This window comes from Atractosteus spatula, chromosome 1, assembly GCF_055471065.1.
Source record: "Atractosteus spatula isolate fAtrSpa1 chromosome 1, fAtrSpa1.hap1, whole genome shotgun sequence".
Lineage (NCBI taxonomy): Eukaryota > Metazoa > Chordata > Actinopteri > Semionotiformes > Lepisosteidae > Atractosteus > Atractosteus spatula.
Genome location: NC_142706.1, coordinates 56,692,500 through 56,713,644, shown reverse-complemented (window position 1 = coordinate 56,713,644; position 21,145 = coordinate 56,692,500). Strand labels below are relative to the sequence as shown.

Genomic DNA, 21,145 nt, shown 5'->3' with positions numbered 1-21,145 from the left:
GATGGTGATGGTGTAGGTGTGGTCCGAGGGGGATGGCTAAATGTGTTCGCCAGTCTCACTGCTTGTGGATAGAAGCTATTGAAGAATCTAGTGGTAATTGTCCGTATGCTCTTATATCTCTTGCCTGAGGGCAGTGGGGTGAAGAGCTCATGCCCGGGGTGGTGACTGTCCTCTGTGATGGCCAGAATTCTATCCCGGCAGCGGTCCTCATAGAGCTGTTTAATCTCGGTGAGACCGCAGCCGATGATCTTCTGGGCCATATTGACCATTCTCTGCAGTGCCTTTCTTTCTCGCGAAGAGGTGTTGCCATACCACATGGTGATCCCGTTGGTGAGGACGCTCTTGATGGTGCAGCGGTACAAGTTCACCAACACATGTATTGGCATCCCCCATCGCTTGAGGCACCTCAAGAAATAAAGGCGCTGCTGAGCCTTCTTCATGATAGAGTCAGTGTTCACAGTCCAGGTTAGATCTTTAGAGATGTGAATTCCCAAAAACCTAAAGCTGGTGACTGTTTCCACTTCCGTTCCATCAATACTGAGTGGGCTGTGAGTGTATGGCCTGTGTCTCCGAAAGTCCACTATTAGCTCTTTCGTTTTCTTTATGTTCAAGTCCAGGTTATTGCTATGACACCACCTAAGCAGCTGTACAACTTCATCCATGTAAGTGGACTCGTCATCATCACTGATCAGTCCTATTATAGTGGTGTCATCGGCAAACTTAATCTTTATAGCTTAGTTCTAAAAGATGTCTTATTTTTATTCAAACTAATATGCACTAACTACTGTACCAATGTAAAATGTTCAGCTGTAAAACAAACAATACACAACTGATTAATTCAGCAGGCTGTAAAAGTTAGGATAATAAAGTAAAATGAACAATAGTACGAACATTAATGCCATCTCTTTGATAAGAAAGTCTGTAAATGATATGCAAAGTCAAATAAAAATGAAAAAGTATTTGTAATGCTATTTGTTCTTAAATATAAGGTTACTACAGTATATTGTCAGGCTGAACATGGTAATTAAGAAGCAAAATTAATTTAGAAAGATTCAATACTCAATTTATACTTTAATTTAATTAAGTTTGAGAGTAAAATCAATCTCTACAATCTACAATCTCTATATTTTTGTGGCACTATGCTGTAAAAGTAAAAAAAAATGTCTTTTTTTCCATTATGTAACATGAAATAAGTAAAAAAGCACCATATTGATACTAAAAAGGCTTGAAGCTTTTCAACTCATATAAAAACTATCACATAAATTACCCTATTTCTTTTAGAATTCTACTCCTTTTCTTTTAAAATTCTTAAACAATTAGCTTTTCTTGGCAATGATCTGTGTATAACTCAAGTAAATGTTGAAGAAAAAGATGTATTTTTCCATTTCCTATGGGACCCTTTACCTTCTTAAGAGCTGGACTGTGACAGGAAGATGTGCCAATCAGTTCTACTGGATACATGTTAAAATGTAATCTTTTTCAAATATGGACATACTGTAAAATAAATATATCATATCAGCTTTTCATTTAAATTACTGCCATTTAGACAATGACTAAAACATATTTATTCAGTTTAACTTGTTAATTTATCCAAATATTAAAATCAAAATCACTCATCATTTTAGTTTTATAACACATTGTTCATGTCTTCAAATGTTCAAAGGTACTTGCAAGTTAACATCAATTTTCTGATGATTCAACATTGATAAAATAAAAAAAAATTTCATATTGGCACTTTGAGATCAAATTTATGTACTTTTGTCATTATAAAATTTATGTGAGACAATATATCTACAGTACCTCTTTTATTTCTGCTCTATGGAATTCTTGAGTTATTGAATTTTACAGTTCATATTTCAGTATGTCTGTTTGCAGCTTGGATACAGCAAAGCTTCAAACATACCAAAAATGTCACTGTTTCTGAATTAGATTCTTACATAATAGATAAAACAGGCTTTTATGCTTCTGATGCTCAGACTTATATTTTACATTATGTTTTTTCTTTGTAAAGGAATATTATTACCTGAGAGTAAAAGAAAGTGGATTTATTAATCATTAAAACTCAAGCAGTTACTTGAATAATAATTAACCTATATGTACAGTACTACGCTTAATTGCACATAAACATTTTGTTACAAAAGGTTTGTGTTTTTCGCATTGAATAAACAGATTTTCTTGTATGGCACAGTAAGATCTTGGGTTTTGTCATTATCATATATAACAAGGATTTCTTATTTGAATGATTTTTTTTGTCATTATATATACTGATATGGGCCTGTGGTGCTACTGTATCTGTGTGGAGTCTGTATGTTCTCCCTGTATTCAAATGGGTTTCCTCTGGTACTTTGGTTTCCTCCCACAGGCCAAAAACATCCTGGTAGGTTAACCGGCTTCTGGGAAAGTCAGCCCTAGTGTGGGTTTCAGTCAGTGTGTGCCCTGCAATGTACTGGTGCCCCCTCCAGAGTGTATCCTGCCTTGAGCCTGTTGCTTGCTGGGATAGGCTGGTATCAAACAGTAACTCTATATTAGATAAAGCGATTAGAAAATGGACGGATATACTAATGCACAATGAAAATAGTAGGGCATTTGGTTCATATCTGATGTTATTTCAATTTTAAATGATTTCAGATAGGTGTGTTCATTTTTTTAATAACATTGTTCCCTGAGTTAAAGTCATCTGATTTCATAAAACCAGATGATAAGTTTTTGGAATATGAATGGAGTATAAAAAACCCACAATGAGCTAATAAGGAATCTGTATAAACAGCTATCCAGAAGGTCATTATTTTAATGAAGGTAAAAAGCAGTATGATTAAAGGCAGGCTATCAATGAAATAAGTCATTTGGAGAATAAAATGTTCTAGTTTAGCAATCAGTATATTGTTTCAAAGACTTACTTAATATATGGCATGGCAGTAAAGTTGCCCTTTATCTGCACCAAAGATATTCTTTTGATAAAGGAGATTCCTCCACACATCATTATACTTTGACCACCTCATTGGTTGGCTTGAACAATGCAGCAGTCAGCATTATACTCACCACAACATCTCTATACACAATATCTTCCAAAAGTCTGTCAAGGACAAAATGGCATTAATTGGCGAACAAAATACTCTGCAACTATCTCTAGGATTGTTCAGTCAGACATAGCTGCCGTCCAACTGAAGATGACTTCGTCTTTTGGCTATTTTCTTATCTCTAAAAAATCTCTTGGTGCATGCAAATCTTTTTGCAATGACAGTGATTTACCCTCATTCTGCGACATACAGGTTATTTGTTCCTGAAATTCCTCATGTAGTACAAGTGTAGTGATATGCAGTTAATGCTATCAGAGATCATACCCTAACTTTGCAGAGCATTCATTTTGACAATATTTTATTTTTAATGATGAAAGCTTGTCACTTTGTTCTATATTTTTGTTTAAAACTTGAATCTGGAATCTATATTTAAAATATTTAATTAAATATATAAGATCTGAAGGTTGTGCTTATTTTGTTGATCACTATATACTGTCTTTTTCGAGAAAGAAGTCTGGATGTCTAGATTTCTTTTAATTTGTGCTTTAAAATATATATATATTAATATAATATAATAAAATTAATGTATAGATAAATTTAAATATATATATTAATTATATATATAAATTAAATGTAACACTATATTATACAGAAAACAAAAGTTTTTGGGTCTCAAAAACAGTTTTTAAAGCATCTTTATCATCATATTTGCAATAATTAAATTCACCCTGTATGTGGGCACAGGATTAAGCTGTAGTTGCTATTTCAGGAAAACATTTTCAATATTTCCACTAACTGATAAACATTTTCTTAAATATTTAGCTGTGATAAGCTGTGTAGATATGTTAAGTAATCTAAAATAATAAATTTAATTATGCACACTACAGTATATCTGCAGTATGAAATTGAATTGAATTTAAAGTTTGTTCTATAAAAGTTAAATGAACTTTTTTTGTAATTAATACAAGGTTTTCTGAAGTTTATTTTAATCAGTGTTTAGAACTGTTGAGCTCCTACATAAGCTTTAATTATAAAGTATTTTCAGAATGTGCAATACATTAGGAATCATAACACGAGGTCATGTTAATGGCATTATTATTCCTGACTTACTTAAGATTAATGTCCCTGCCTTTCTTATTTATTATCCATCTTTTTCTTACTTCACACACCATATGTTAGAGTGAATAAGTATGAATTTAAATCAGAAATGGTGAGATTAAAATCGAATGGAAGCAGGTGATTTGAAACAAAACTGGTTTGCAGCCCTGTACTGTTAGTAACTGGACCTGTAGCTTCATTTTTTAAATGCTGTTCATCCTATTGTATATTCTACTATAACCTTTTGGTTCATGATTCACTGTTAATTCTGAAAAAATCCAATGGTTGGAATCTGTCTGTTTGTTGTCTACTCTTTCCAAGACAAAACATGTTTCATTTTTTTTAGCTTGTCAGCATAGTTAGGACATTTCTTTAGGTCAATGAATATATCTGTTCACTTTTCTCTGGATAGATTCCCATTAATAATGATCTCAATAATACTGTAATGTGGTGGCCAAAACTGTACACAGTATTCTTAATTAGATCTTGCTGTTCCATTGTACAAAGATTTTTAAAACTATAATTTTGTTTCAAATAGCCTGTAAGTATGCACAAAATGCATATATGTATAATGTATTGTATTGTTTTGCTCATGAGTGTACTGAATAGAATTTATTTAGAAAAAACATGCAATCTGAAACACTAAGCATGAACAAATTTACAGTATTTGACAGGCGTTGTTCTGGTTTGTCTTGCTTTGTGGTTAATTTATACTACTTGAGTCTCTACATTCATTTTTATTTTTAGATTGTATCTGGAGGCCTATTTTTGGGATTGGATTTTGTTTGTGTTATTTGTCAGTAAAAGTGATAAAATCTTAGTGGGTGGTGTTTTTGTGTGTTTTATTAATGACAGCTCTTCAGCTTTTCATGTCCAGGCTAATTATCTTTTAACTGTCATATGAATACTACAGGGTATCTAACTTGTAAACATCTACTGTTATGTTACCAATACTTATTTAAGTACAGTGTATCTTTTTAACTAGAAATATTACTCAGTTCACATTTTCAGAAAAATCTAAAGTACTTTTACATTAGTTAAGTGTTTAATGAATTAGCTAAATTAACTGAAAGTTATTCAGTATAATACACCACACAAATTCAATGTATTGTTTTCACCAAACACCTATGACTACAATGTAGAACGGACATTTATTTTATTAATAATAAATGTTATTACATGCTGCATTTTCATGTAATGTTATTAGATACTGTGATTTCTTGTTCTTTATTATTCATAGAGATTTGAAATTATTTCTCTTCTCTTGTTGCTTCAGTTGCAAACATTCTGTGGCGAGAAGAAGGTACTCACAAATTTTGTTTCAGTTGAATGACTTTACTATTAGAAACGTGTTTTTTTAAGTTGTCTTAGTTTTCCAAAGTAAATCACTGTCATCTTTCAAAGGTTTTACGAAATAGTGTGTGTTAGTACTATTGTCCCTAGTCTTTGATATTTAAAAGTGTAAGTACATAAATTCTTTTTTGATAGTTTAGTATGTGTATTTCCTATGCATGGCAGTTATGTTTTCTGATACACTGCACTTGAATTTATTGGAACAACCTCAATCTCACCTAATAAGCATTAGTTCTACAACAGCAGTTAAAGGTTTCAGCTGAGTACTGGTACTAATTTAGAATTATTTTTTATTACAGTGCAACTACCTTCATGTAATATAATTATTTCTCTCTTTCATTTAGGTCTTGGAGTTGGCAATATGTTCTATGTATTTTATGAGGATGGGATTAAAGTCATTCAACCAGTGGAATGTGAAATTCAGAGACATATAAAACCAAGCGAAAAACTACTTGGGCTTCAGGTGAGATGTGCATCTTACAAAACAATAAGATCTGGATTGAAATGTTATGGCATTGCTTGCTCAATGAATATATTCTTTTTTCAAATCATGTAGAATTTAGTACTGTCTTTATAACATCATAACAGGAACTGACTTTTTTATGAGACTTACAAATTTAAAAGCTACCCTTTAATGGAGTTGCAAATATCTTAAATATAGGGGGAAAAAATCACCCAGTACTGTTTATTATATTTATACCGTATATAGATTTGTTTTTTTATATTAAATTCCCAAAGATTTGATGTGAATAGTAATTCTAAGACAGAATTGGTCCTCTTAGATTTTCTTTGCATCTTGAATAGTGTAGAAAATCTCAGTGTAACAAAGCTCATGCATGGAGCCAGTCATCGTGACATCACTGCCTCCCCTGAAAACCAATGCTAATCTGTGCTACAGCAGAGGACCATGTATAGTATAAGCATCCACCATCTAGGAAGTGATGTAGTCCATGAGCAACCAGGACTAAATCTGGGCAATGGCAGGGAAAGCCGCACTTGTCACACAGGTGCTGGGGTTTGGATCACTCAAGATGATGTTTGTCAGTTGCAGAGGCTGCTGTGGAGAAGAGTAGGAGGAATTTAGAAGTGGAGAATGCAATAAGGAGCCCATGAGCAACTGGGATCAAATCCCTGCAGGTGCAGTAAAAACTGCACATGAGCATTGAAAAGATTTCTCTTTTATGTTGACAACATAATAACAAACTGATGCAGATCAAAAGACAGTGCCTTCAGGTTTAATATGACTATTTATGTTATGTTCTCTTCCTTTGTCATATGCTGTTGTCATGTGTTATATGTGGCTTCTCTGTTATTATCATCACAGAACATGCAGTGAATAGTAGCTCAACTGTGTAACCATCAAATCTATTTTAGGAGACAAAAACAGATAGATTGTCATGAATCTCTTGTTGTGAACAAGCAATTGAATGGTACATTCAATATGAAAAGGATTAGAATGCTCAACAGAGCTACAGTACTAAATGCACAAATTTCTGTTTTCTAGTTGTTTGGTTACTCATAATATTACACTGTGAATCACAGGAAAAACATCTATGGGTGCTAAAAATGTGGCTTTGTTAAAGTGACAGTATAAGGTGCATATAAAAAATAATAATATAAACATACATAAAATATAAAACAAAGTAAAAAGAGTAGCATTCTACAATATCAGACACAATACACTACGTCAGTTTCCATTAATGCTTTACAAAAATTGCTTTTATAATTACATAATATTCTCACATATTTTAAACAAATATTGTAATCCAAGACATTACTTATCTATATGGTTCAAAAAATAAAAAGCTTCTATATTAAAAGCTATCAAATGTAATGAGCAAATGTAAAGTTAAGCTGATACAGTACTTGAAATTTGTTTTTACATTAAATCATCTAAATATGAGAGCCTAAACAATTTTTAGTAAAATTAGCATTTCCCACCAAAAATGGAGGAAAACATTTTAAATTTGTTCAAATGACCCTGTCAGAAACATTGACAATTTATATTTAAAGGCTCTGTAAATCACAGAAAGCTTTAAACCAGATAAGTGTGTTTTGACATAAAAAGAATAGAAAATATATCTGGATCAATATTTTAAAATGTCAGTAATACACTATACAGATGCAGCCATTCAAAACGAGTGGGGTATGCTTATGGTGATAGCTGGATTTAAGTCAGTTACTTAAGCCATCATGCCACAGACACAGTCATGCACTAAACAGTGAAACAGAAGTACTGTTTCTTCTTTTTATTCTCAGCTACTAAAATTTCCCTTTAGTTGTAAAAATATTAAATACTAAGAGGATTAAAATGTGCAAAGTAAATAGATTAAATGATTAAATCTTTTCACTACCGACCAATGCGCCACGAGTGCCTCTGTCTGTCATTTTGGCCAGCCAATCACGTACCGCGATTACACCGCAGAGGCTCGTGGGTAGTTGCGTGCGGTACGAGTTTGTACCGCGAAGTTTGAATGGCTGCATCTCTAGGTATACATGGAAAACATTAATTACTTGTTGTTACGTCCCCAATATGGCTCAGTCTAGGGGCGAATGGGGACTAACAACATACTGTATGAGCCTGGGTTTAACAGAAATACACACAACTACGTGTAGGGTGACGGAAAATGCTAGAAAGTAAAAAAAAACAACTAACTACACTATTCTACAACCCAATTACCCTCTAAACCTGTCTCCTGAGAAAGGTGTGGCAATACCAAAGCAGAGTCTTTTGCAAGCTATCTGTCTATTCTTTCTAAACAAAGCTATAACGGAAAACTAAAAAAGAAAACACGGATGCCACAACAATCCTAACCCTACACCACAACTAACAAAACAAATCCAACACGTCTCATCTCTTCGCTGTTTCTCGTTCTTACACCTCTCTCAAAATGTTTTTTTAAACAAGGGGTTCACAATAACATAGTCTAGAAAAACCGCTAACATACAGAAATATATTTTTTAAATAAACACGTGATAACGCATCAGCTACAACATTTCCAATGCCCTTTTTGTTTAATTTCTAATGGATAACCCTGTAAGATAAGTGACAAGCGCATAAGTCTTTGATTGTAATTATGCATACAGTGGAGAAAAGTCTATTGGGAAGGAACTTGAACCTAAATAAACCTCAAAATATTGCAAAGCGAATAATAAACCTAACATCTCCATTCAATAGTGGAATAATAAAGTAGATGTTTATTGAATTTCTTTGAAAAATAACAAACAGGGTGGTCAATTCCATCTTGATCCCCCTGCATTAAAACTGTGCCAGGACCTGTACCACTAGCATCTACCTCTAACTTAAATGGTAGAGCAGTCTGGAGCAGCAAGCACAGGAGAATTACACAGCAGCAATGCATAAAGGTATTTTATTTACAGTATGTCCAATGTTTTCTGTGTGGTTTAATAGAAATTAATGAACCATGAGCTAGAAAATGCTATTCTAAATGGTCAGCAACAAATTAACTGGAATTGGGTCTTGCCCCAAGACACATATTTAATACATTTACATACCTATAGCCATCTGTTTACTTGTGTATTTTTCATAACCTTAATAAGTCTACTGTATAAGTCTCATCTGTGCTTAAAATTCTACCATTCAATCTGAGCAATTCACATGCATGTTTTTCTTCTAATTTGCATTTTATGAAAGCAGAAACTAGTTATAATGGATGGATATCCACGCAGGCTAGAAAATGTTATATATTACTGAGATTTAAGACAAGAATTGATTTACTTTCAAGATCTAATATATGGGTTTTGAAGATCATTCTACTTCCATAGTGCAAAAGAACAGAAAGGTCTCTCATGATTTGGAGTCTTGTTTGGGGAAATAAAATAAGGCAACAGTCCAGAGAGTGAACATTATGTGTAGACATATAGGGAGGTACTGTAAGTGTTTATAGATGCACCAGGAGACAAACCATTCAATGTACAGTATTGAAGGTGAGCAAATTTAGTTTGAACTTAATTCTAAATTACACAGGAAAGCACTACAAAGAAATAAAACAAGAAATATGCTGAAATACAATATCAAAGAACTCTGTGTATTATGTAAAGTATTTATTAATATGTTTTTAACACATACATGGGACATAAAAAATAAAAGCAAACAAAAGGAGGATTTTTAAATTAAATGTTTCTGGTGTAAGTTTTGATAAACTTGCGTAATATAGTTGATCGGATGATTTAACCGCTTGTTAACCTGTCCAGCCTGGCAAAATTCACAAAAGAAAATCACAGGATGAAACCCATATATCCCACTTATCAAGAGAATAAAGCTTTTGTGGCATCAGTACGTTGGAGGGTGGAGTAGGTCAGCGTATTCTTGATCACCTTCGTGGGTACTTATAGCCAGCAATTTCGAATCAAACCAAATATTATAGCCAAAATATAGTCCATCAAAGACAACTATAATTTACCTGTCACAATACCTTAAAATAAGAGTGATGGAAAGGTGAATGTGTGATGGACTGGGAAGAATATCTCATGCTGCTTTTGTAACAACACATTTCTTGTGAGAAGAGAATGTGACAGTTATGCTATAAATGCCCTAATCATCAGACCTGAGCTTCACTGAACATGTGAGAGATAAGCTTGGACAACATAAAGCATCCAGGGTGCAGAGACCAATGAAGATGGGAATCAGTGAACAAACATGCTTGTCCATGACCTACAAGAGGAATTCCACAAGACAGCAAATGTCACTCAGTACAAAGCTTACATCATTTCTTTCTACTCTTTAGAATATCATGTCCAGTCTTGGTTACTATACTATACAAAAGATATTGTTGCACTGGAATCCAGAGTAGGTGAACAGATCAACCAGATATCTTCTAGGGTGTGGCATTACAGGGGGGCATGCCCAGTGTGGAGGCAGAGCCATGGAGGAAGGTACTTTGTAGTCCCAACTGTCTTGGCTTCTAGAAGCTGAGCCACAGCTGTGCAGGTCCTATAAAGGCACTGTCATGAATCGCACGCAGGCATGCAAGCGCTCTCACATTTCCTTGAGCTCTACTCTCCCTAAATTGTGCACCAATTTACACAGCACTACTTAAACCCTCACTTGTCTTCTTTATCTTGTTCACGATTGAGGTCTCCTGCCTGAGCTCTGTACTTGTACATTCCCAGCCCTTCTTTGATGATTTCTACTCTCCTGGTATATAGACTCATCGCTCTTCCTTGACTACGACTTCACCTCCCAATTTGGTACCTTTAAGCTCTCGGAACCTTCCTGGCTTTTGACCCAAGCACCTGTCCTCGACTACGACTTTGCCTCCCATCTTGTGCCTATTGCTCTCAGAACCTTCCTGGCTTTTGACTTCCTAGCTTTTGTCCACGACCACATTTTCGCCTCCCGTTTTGGCACAGAACAACTGATACCTGAAGTGCCTCACACTGGGTCCAACCTCCCGTAGCCTGGTTCTACATGACAGGCACACTGGACACCCCCTGAAGGGACGAGCAAGGCCACCCCTGGAAGGGGGAGTTATGGATCAATTAACAACTACAAACAAGTTTGATAAAGTGAATGGCCTGCTCTTGTCATCATTCTTGTGTTCTTAATTTCACCAATGGTGGCCATACATGCTTCTAGCCATTGACTTTACAGCTGACCTCTTGTTTGTGATTCAATGTTAATCAGCATGATTAATTACCTATGTCATGGCTATGTCATGGCTGCTCAATAAATTGCCAGTGCACTTGAAGCAAATAAGCATTTTATTGGTTATACCTTTGAATTTGATGTTTAGTATACACAGTACACTAAAGTATACTCAGGCATTTTAATTTTTAGTCAAAATCATAAACATGCCTCAATGTAAGAATATACAGCAGTGAGTGCCGCATTACAATAACCAAGCCAGGAAAAGACAAACACATGCAATCTCATTTCTGCTTCAGACTGGAAAAGATACACATTATCAACAAATATATGAAGTGTTCAAGGATGAAAACATAGCAAACATAAAATTCAAATGTGAGGATCATATCAAAGATGACACCAAGATTACTGAAATCTTGGACTGATTAAAGGATCAGATTTATTTGGACTCAAACTAAGACATTTGCAGAGCTTGTAATTGGAGCCAGACTGTATAACTTTGGTCTTGTCATAGTTTGGATGTGTATTTGTTGCCTCCATTTCCTAACATAATCAAAATAGTGACACAATCCAATGTCTGAGTGACATCAGGTTTTTTGTGAACATCATTTTGAGTGTATTAGCATGGAAATGAAAAATGATGCCTTCCTTACAAAAACTCTGGTTACCAAATATGATGTAATGGTAACATTAGATAACAGTAATGTCTCACTTAGCATTGTTTCTGTTACTGCATATTCACCATATTGTTATTTGCCCTGGCATTTATTTTATTTACTCAAAACAAATCTGTTTATGAGTGAAATGTTTGTCTGCAACATGCATACAGGCTAGGCATGTACATCTTCATTGATTATGCTTGTTTTTTTTATTAATATTCCTAGGAACCACGGCCTAGCCCATTCTGGCAGATATAGCCCCTGAAATTAGTATCTCACAGTTACCTGGTTGGAGGAGTGAAATTAGACAGTGGTTAATGTTAATGCAAACTCTGAGTGAATTTGCTAATGCATAGCCAAATTTTGCTTGTTTAAATCATTCCAGTATAAAATACATTTTTTTTAATTTGTGTTCTTTGGTAAGTTTTGGTATCATTGATACTATTATGGAATCCCCAGTGAAGTGTACTGTACATCGCTGATGTATAACAAACAGTTTTTCTGGGAACGCATTCCCATTAAATCCATGCTAAACTGCCTCTGTTAATGCTGATTTCACACACTGCTACTTTCTCTGGAACACATCCCCATTCTAACAGATTTATTAGAACAGAACCTTGTAGAACTCCATCTTTATCAAAGAGCACAAAGGTTTCAAAGTACTGTAGATATCAGTGGATCAATTGAGGATGCTAAAAATGAAAGTCTCTAAACATAAAGCAAACAGATGCATAATTGTCCATTCTCACTCAAACAGGAGAAATCTGAAAGAAAATCTGGCTTTGTTTTCTTCTCTGTGAGTAAGAACAACTGTCATGAAAAAGTGCAATCAATTTTTACTACAATATTGTAAACCTGAAAACCTTGTGGTATTTTACTGCAATTGTTTGAAATACAGAATATAGCATTTTACACAAGCCATCAAAGAATGATAGATACTACAGACAACGGAGGCTATGGTCATTTTCATCTTATCGTATACTGTACATGTAAAAAAATGTTCTCACCTAATTGCTGATGGGAGTTTGGCTCTAAGCAAAGAGAATCTGTTCTGTAATCCCTGTTTTGTCCTCAGAAGGGATCTCACCCATCTGGCAAGTCTGGAACAGAAACACAAGGCCTCAGCTATCCTGAGAATTTGTAAAGGGATGAACATAAGGTTGATCTGAGTCTGCATTAAATCTAACAGATTGTGTATTTGATACATAATGTTAACAAAACAGTGATTGTCATATAAATGTGTCTTTTCACTATATTAATTTAAAATGTGAATGTTTATTTAAGGATGAGGTTTGCCCACAACTGGAAGGTGATACCATTCAGAGATGTTTTTGGTCTTCTGCTGTAAATGTTAAGGACAAGTACATTTATGTCACTCAACCAAATCTAAACAGAGTTCTCATCGTGGATGTTCAGTCACAAAAGGCTATACAGGTAAGATATTAGTAATTTTTTAGAAAATATTTGATAACTTATGGAACAGATAGAATAATTTAACTTGCTTATTGAAAGAACCTACTCCAACAGTATTGGCAGAAAATTACTTGTATTTCCAAACTATTCATTTCTATATCCTCCATTAACAGACAGCAAGGTTACACCCAAACTATAATCTTTTATATCTAAGAAATAAAGAGGTTTTTCACAGCAAAATATTTAATATGGCTTCTGGACACCCACTTACAATTTATTCTTGATTAGAGATACGAATTCAAATCAAGAACAAAACTAAACAAAAGTACATCCAGAGGGTGTGGATAATATAACTATAATATGATACATATAAACAGATAAATATGGTGAAACCAGCATATGCTGTTACACAATATGTACTTTTCTGTTTATACATTCACATACCGTATAAACATATTTTGTTTCACTGAAACACATTTATCTGTTTACATGTAGTATATTTATTATGTTTTCCACAGCCCCTGGGTATAATTATAATTTTATATTTTACAAATCCTCCTTAATCGGCATGTAAGTTACTGCAGCACACAGTACATGAAGGCAATAAAAACAAGATTAATTTATTAATATTAGCACTTCATATATGGGATGGAGTGAATCTGCATATCATATATATGATACATAAGCCTCATCTGCATGATTATATTTGCGTAACAATATGTGCATAAATGAAGTACTGTATCAATAAATACTATAAACCTTTGACCTCCTGTTTTTCCTGTTTTGAATTTAATTATAACAGATTGTTTCTCCACATCAGTACCAAAAGTAATTATTCAAGAAAGTTATTGCATCTTCAAAATTGGCATGAAAAAGAAAGGGGCATACAAAAACAGTATTTAGTATTGCAAATGTATTTAATGTATTAACCTTGTTTAGCATTTTCTAAATCCGAATAAAAATGCTTCTCCATTCTTTTGTGGCAATTGTACTCTCTTTAGTATTCTCTTATTTAACTTTTCTATGAAGCATTTTAAGTTTACATTTTTAATAGAAGGCTTATAGCCTATGCTACAAGCTATTATACTCCCTGACAGTTTTCAATGCCATGTAATTTTGTAATTTAATACTTGTGCTTTCTGTACCACTGTTTGCCATTATCTTTGTGGATAGTATACTGGCCCTGATTTTTAAAAACAGAATTTAGTTACGTTGCATTGAATTAAAGAAATGTATACTAGCAATCAATAAAAAGAAAACACCTTGAAAAAAAATATATTTCATACTCATAAACACACAATCTCACAAACATACAAATAACTGGCATGGCCCCCTACACTGTATGTATTGTAATACTATTTGTGAATACATTTTTAATCTCCCAGACACAATAAAATACAATACTAAAATAACAATGTCCATGTCCCACCTCATACAAACCCACTTTGTCCTTCAGCTTTAGTGGCAGGTGGCTGCAGTGGATCCCCCATGCAAAAAGACTTTGAAGGCATCAACTTAAGCACCTAAAGCACCCTCTGTCCTACAACTGGCACCATAGATCAAAAGTCACATAAAATAATATCAAAATAGACCAAAATCCAGTGATGCCAAGAGAAAAAATGCAAAGACTCATAAATGAGCACTAGGATTGTTTTTGATGACACCAACAAGCCAGTTCCCTTTCTGAGGACCAGATTAAAGTTTGTAAACTACAAAAATCCCTGTTTAGAATAATGGACAAAAGGAAGATATCTTTCTTTGTATTTTCAGAACTTATTTTGGGGGCCCTCCAAAAATATGTAAAAACCACAGCAACCCCAGGGCAGAGCATACACAGAGAACTAGAAACTGTTCTAAAAAATACCATCTATCTAAAAAATATTGCACTTAATCTTATGCACCATAAATAATTATTAAAATCAAAATAACCTTTGATTCTTTTGCTTTGAGTTTACATTATTACTCTGCAGTACAAATTATGTTTCACATACTTGATATCTGGTGTGACATTCAGACATAGTGTTTTTTAAATCAAGCATTGTACTGTATTCTTCAAGGTAAAAGCTGTGTTGTTTACTTCTGATGCACTAACTGACTGGAGGGACCATTTTGGTTCTGAGGAGGATCATGTTTCAGCCACAGCACTTCAGAGACTTGTAGGAAGTCCCCGAGAGTAAACTTATGTGCTGGCTTCAGTCACATATAGTCATTAGTCAATCACCTGGAGGCTTGGCTTCATTAGTTTAAATTAGCTGCTCTTAATTAACCACCTGGTCTTTTTCTGACACTTTGGCAAACAAAGTTTAGTTTTTATTTTTTCTAGGTAAGACCGTTTGGTTTTTTAAACACTGGGAAATTACTTTCTAAACGTAGACTTTTTGTTGAATTACACAACACAATTTACAGATATAATTCTAGTTGTGACTTAGTTTAAAGCACTCTGCAAAAACTTGCAGCGATTAGATTACTAATAGATGTTAGTTTTCATTTTAGCATAAAGAATTTCTTGATAAGATTATTGCAACTAAATTGCAGTGTGGTAAAAAGTCAATCTGGTTAACTGAATCATTGAATTTTCAGTACTGTAAATATAAAAGGAACCACCTATATAATGGGATGGTGCATCCACTAGAAATAAATAGAACATAGTCTGCAGTGGTCAGAATCTATCAATCATGGGAATGAATATTAACTCATAGGCCAGTAAGGTTGAAACAAAGGCTTTGGGTGCAAACCTTGATTTTCTACACACAAAAGCAGAATTATAAGTTTATTTAGACAATTTTGCTTTCTAATTATGAAACAGACACATCTAATTAATATTAATTCCCATAATTCATGACTGTTTGCTGTTAAAAAGAGACCGTAATGCCACAAAGCCTTCGTGTAAAAAATATATATATATACTGTATTACAATATATATGCTTGACTTGTTAATACTTGTTAATGTAATACAATATTAATAATCTCAAATTGAAGAAAGTTAGCATTACTATTCTGGAAACTATTAGAATTATATTTTTGTAGTACACATTTATTTTGTGATCATTGCTTCTTTTTCACCAAATTCAGCATTAAATAAATATATGACTAACACAGGTATAATAAAGAAAATTTGAGATTTTGGAAATGTATGTGATTAATTTAGAATGGACATGATTCAATGTTTCTGCTGTCTGAAAATTATTGGATCACAAAGGTTATTAGAAATTAATATCTTATTCTCACAAACTAGGCTGTGAACACTGATCCAGTTCCAGTGAAACTGCACTATGACAAATCCCATGATCAAGTCTGGGTTCTCAGCTGGGGAGATAAAGAGAAGACTACACCCACACTCCAGGTAATCATAGCTTGATTTTAAAATATGTAAAAACAAAAGACTTGAGGCTAACTACATATGATTTAATAATGTGAAGTACCTCAGTATCCAGGACCATGCCCACACACTATCCGGACAGTAGATTGAACTTTTGTGTTCTTGAGTTATTTACATGCATTCTTTGCTCTGATGCTTGTTTAAAACAACTTTGACAGTGTATTGTTTATTTAATCCTTAATAAATTAAATTAAAAATAAATAAAAATCCTTAAACAGCTGTACTTAATCACCATCATTATGAATTTAGCTATATATACTGAACTCAAATACCTCCATTCACAGTCGTCTCAAGCATCCTTTCTCCACCTCATGACCACCTAGCAGCTACAGAACCCCTCCTTTCACTCCGTCTAAATGGGGTTTAAGCCTCCTTGCCCTTTGGCCAAGAGGCTACCCATTAACCAAGCATGTTAAGCCAAACTTATCTCACCAAAATAAGATTGGTATCCCATCCAGGGTGTATCTAATTTTGCACCCTTTGCTGACTGGGTTAGACTTCAGCTCTCCCCATGACCCTGTATCTGATAAAGCACTTAGACAATTGATGGACGCATATATTAGACTAATATTATAAATCTCTCATGTACCTAATTTTACAATTATATTTTGTACCTATTTTTTCCTTTTATTTTTTTCTTTGTCTTCCATTTAGGTGATCAATCAGGCCAGTGGGAGCATGTCCCATCATACCATACATACACAGCCAGTTGGAAACCGGTTTGATAAGGTGGAAGATTTTTTCATTCCAGCCACAACCCTTATTATCAGTCACATCAGGTAAGCATAGGATGGCAGTATTTATCTGAACTTAATTCCCAAGCCACCTTGCATTCACTGAAATTGGCAAATTTAAAGTAAAGAAACAGCATCTTTTCATCAGTACTTCAATTTCAATTTAAAGAAAAGCAGAATTCATGCATGGCGATTTCTTGCTTTGTACAATTTAAAATGGGAATATAGTACACAGAAGGTATTCAAAATATGTTAACATTCACAGTTTATAAAAAAAATTGAATTTCATGACTGTATATTGTTCTCAGATAAAATACTATTTGCCTTTCAAGACTGACCTTTTACTCTTTGTAAATATACAGAATATTTTCTATATTCTTGAAATATTTCATGACCTATTAATGTGTGGAAAATAGCTTCAAATTGATTGGTTAGACACAGGAACTGTTACATCTTTCTGCCAGAATTACTTTATAAGGTACTGTATTTTCTAACTTACAGTTATCAAGTATAGAGTATCGTTAGATGTTACACATAGAAGGTAACCTATTCCATGCCCTGTATGAGAATTCAGATATATGAAAATGTTGCTTTATTGAGTAAATATTGATTTTAGAAAACACATACACAACATATAAAACATACAGTAAACACCATATGCTGTATATAGTAATAGGTAGTTAATCATACATACTCAGTGTTGATAAATTATTTTATGTAAATATTATTTAAGTGCAATATTAAATATTAAATCAAAATGTCAAATCACCTTCTAGTTCTATACATGTTCCTTGAAGGTGGCTTTCTGTTCATGTTTTATACCAGCTGAAATTGAAATGGAATATCACTGTTTAAGACACGTATTGATAGCTTTACAAGAAGTGTTTATATATTGAATAATTTTAGTTGTTTTTCATATTCTTTATGATGAGTTTCTGTGGGTCTTCATAAAGGTATAAAATAACCCTTACGACAACTACAAGTTCATTCTTGTTATAAAGAGTACGAATCAGGTGGACATTAGCAGTCAACATGGAAAATTAATATATTTTAGGAATCATTTCACTTACAGATATTTTCTTGAAGTATCCTCTAGATTTTAATTTGGAATATTATAAATAAAGAATTATGCCTGTTTTGAGAATAAATCAAGTTCAAGTAGTTGATTTCCATAACGATAATCAGGGGTTAAGCTTTAATGTCTTTTATTTATTTAACAAAAATAAGTCATTTTTTTAATTAAATTAAAGCAGACTACCATATTTACAAGGTCATTTACAAGGTTTTTAGTTTTACCATGAACCTGAAATTTGCAATTGGATTTAATTTTTTGTATTGTCCAGCCATGGTATCCAGTAGGATTGTTGCGACAGTTATACAGACATATGCTTGAAGGCATAATATTTCTATGCATGTAAACCTATCCTAGACAAGCTCCACAGCTTTCCCTTTTCTCACATGAAATGGATCTCCTTTCTGAGCATTTACAGAAAGTATTGCTATTATATTGAGAACGTTCGAGAACAACTTAGATTTGTCATCTGCATGACTGACCTTGAAGATGACTTAACATGGACTCTACTGTGCTGAGACTCTGCCAGAAATGTTGTATCTGAACAAAGTTCTATTTGTAATCCTGTCCCTTTGAATCCTCTGATGAAACTGCTTACTCAGGCCTTTGAACGAGGTTCCATTCATACAGTATATTCTATTACCATTAAATATTTACTATTGCATGTTAGCTCCTTTTGTGGTTTGGAAGCTATTTGATTATTTTCTCCCCTAGCTATCACAATATCACAGGCTATTTCATAGCCTGGATGTAAAAATGATCTTATTAGTTATTTTTTCCAAAAACAAGGTACTGTATAACTGGGGATTTTCCTGGGGAATTATTTCAATGCTACCTTCCAAAAATTCAAATGTTTTACAAGTTATAAAGTATATAACCATACATTTTTTGCTATGTTTTATTGTCGAATACCACATCAAATTGAATTTGAATAATTATTTACTATATATACAGATGCAGCCATTCAAAGTGCGCGTTACAGACATGTACCGCAGGTGGCGTCGCGCATTGTGACGCAAGATGACGCGCGGCACCGCAGTACGTGATTGGTTGACCGACAGGGGCACTCGTGGTCCGTTGGTCTGTCGTAGAAATACTTACAGTAAACGTCTTTGCTGTGCCCGTTGTAGATATTGAATTTTACCACTGAAGGGAAATCTTAGTAGCTGAGCATAAAAAGAATAGGAGCATACTATAACGCGTGTGAAGGCCATAAACGATATTAATTTTGGAACATAAACATACAGTATATGGCTGGTCTTGGTACTTTAAAGAAAAAATACACACCAGTATTCCATTTCTCCCTAAACATTTTAAGCATCGAAGTCTTTAACTAAAGAGATACCGGAGTCAACAAGCATACTTTTAGAATTTGATTAAAAGGGAATATAATATGGAATCCTTTTCTGTATGTTTAACAATAGTGGGTACTGGCCTAATTCGTCCCTGCTCCCGTTGTTAGGTGTTAATGTGTTCTTAAGTGTGAATTTGTACCTGTTTCCCTGAGGTCTGCCTTTTTTTCTGGAAAACCATAACTCTGGTCTTGTCCAGATTGACTGTCGGCGCCCAGGTCTGACAGTGCAGCTCCAGCAGTGCCAGGTTCTGGCGCAGCCTCTGTTCTGTGGGCGACAGCGGGACCAGGTTGTCTGCACAGAGCAGGAACTCGATTTCCATAATTAATGCAGATCAGTAAATCAAGGGACAAAACAATTATTGCGCCCGGGTCCTCAATGGGCTTTGACGTGCTAATGCGTTGGTTTAACAGTCCGGGTGTGGCAAGCCTCTAATGTCTCCCGACTTCGGCAAAAGGCACCTAGCCTTCCTAGGATTGTTGACCGGGGCGGGGGACATTTGGGAATGTAAGTCTGAGAAAGACAGTCTCACGTTTGTGGACAGTCTGTCCACAAACAAAACGTAAAAAAAATGTAAAAAAAACAATTACTTTTTGTCAATGGAAACCGGTGTGTTTGTCTCTCTCTGCTGGATGTCCCTCTCACTCTCTGCTGAATGAATAAAAGCATTTTATTAAAAACGCAATTGCGTTTGTCTGGTATTTACTTTGGTCCCTTTTAACTGTTTTTCGATCTACTGTTTTGCTTTGAGATGCCACTTTTAAAGGTGATATGTAAAATAAAGTTTTTTATTATTGTTATAGAGAAACATGATCAGATTTTCCATGGTTCAGAAAAAAAGATCTAAAGTGCTACACCTAACATTCTTAATTCGATGTATTTAAAGCAGTGAACTACTGTAGGTGTAACATAACATTCAGAAATACAATCGAGAATAGTTTTGTGGTGTTTGTTTAGATGAAACGTTCCTAAAACGTATAACGTAACAAAATTAAAGACGATTAAAATCTGTAATCTTTCCACTTGTACCGTATGTCATCGGAAAGTTTCTGCTTTGTGTAAGGATAGTATCAAAAAGTAATCTTAAGTGGTGAGAAAACTGTGCTCAATGTATTTAAGGGACTTAAAAGTAAAAGGAGATGCTTCATATTGCTTGACTAATTTTAAAAACTAAGTTATAAATGCAGACGCTCCCTCGGTGCCGCGCCGGGTGTAAATATCAAAATATACATTCGTCCCGGGCACAGGCCGAAGAGCGCCCGGCTGGGGTGCGCGGGGAAGAACAGGACACTAGTGAAAGGCGGGGTTTAGGAAGGCGTACAGTCTGGGGAGGTATAGATTACACTTTTCTAAAACGTATTTGAAAAATAAAAACGATTACAATCTAATTCTTCCACGTTTGATCCCAAAATCCCAAGAAATATAAATCTAAACGGGTAGAAAGCTATGCTGTAAGTTT

General features: G+C 34.2%; 1 protein-coding gene across 2 annotated transcripts in view; it reads left to right on the top strand.

Moving 5' to 3' along the window:
* Nucleotides 1–21,145, top strand: part of fstl5 (follistatin-like 5) — a 282,078-nt gene that overhangs the window by 246,514 nt on the left and 14,419 nt on the right. Inside the window, exons 11-15 of one of the 2 annotated variants that reach the window (XM_088911811.1) lie at nt 5,392–5,418; nt 5,813–5,931; nt 13,020–13,169; nt 16,385–16,492; nt 17,183–17,307. In XM_088911811.1, coding sequence (XP_088767937.1) covers nt 5,392–5,418; nt 5,813–5,931; nt 13,020–13,169; nt 16,385–16,492; nt 17,183–17,307 — 529 coding nt within the window. The remainder of the gene's footprint in view (nt 1–5,391; nt 5,419–5,812; nt 5,932–13,019; nt 13,170–16,384; nt 16,493–17,182; nt 17,308–21,145) is intronic. The other variant, XM_088911820.1, reaches the window with a different exon arrangement.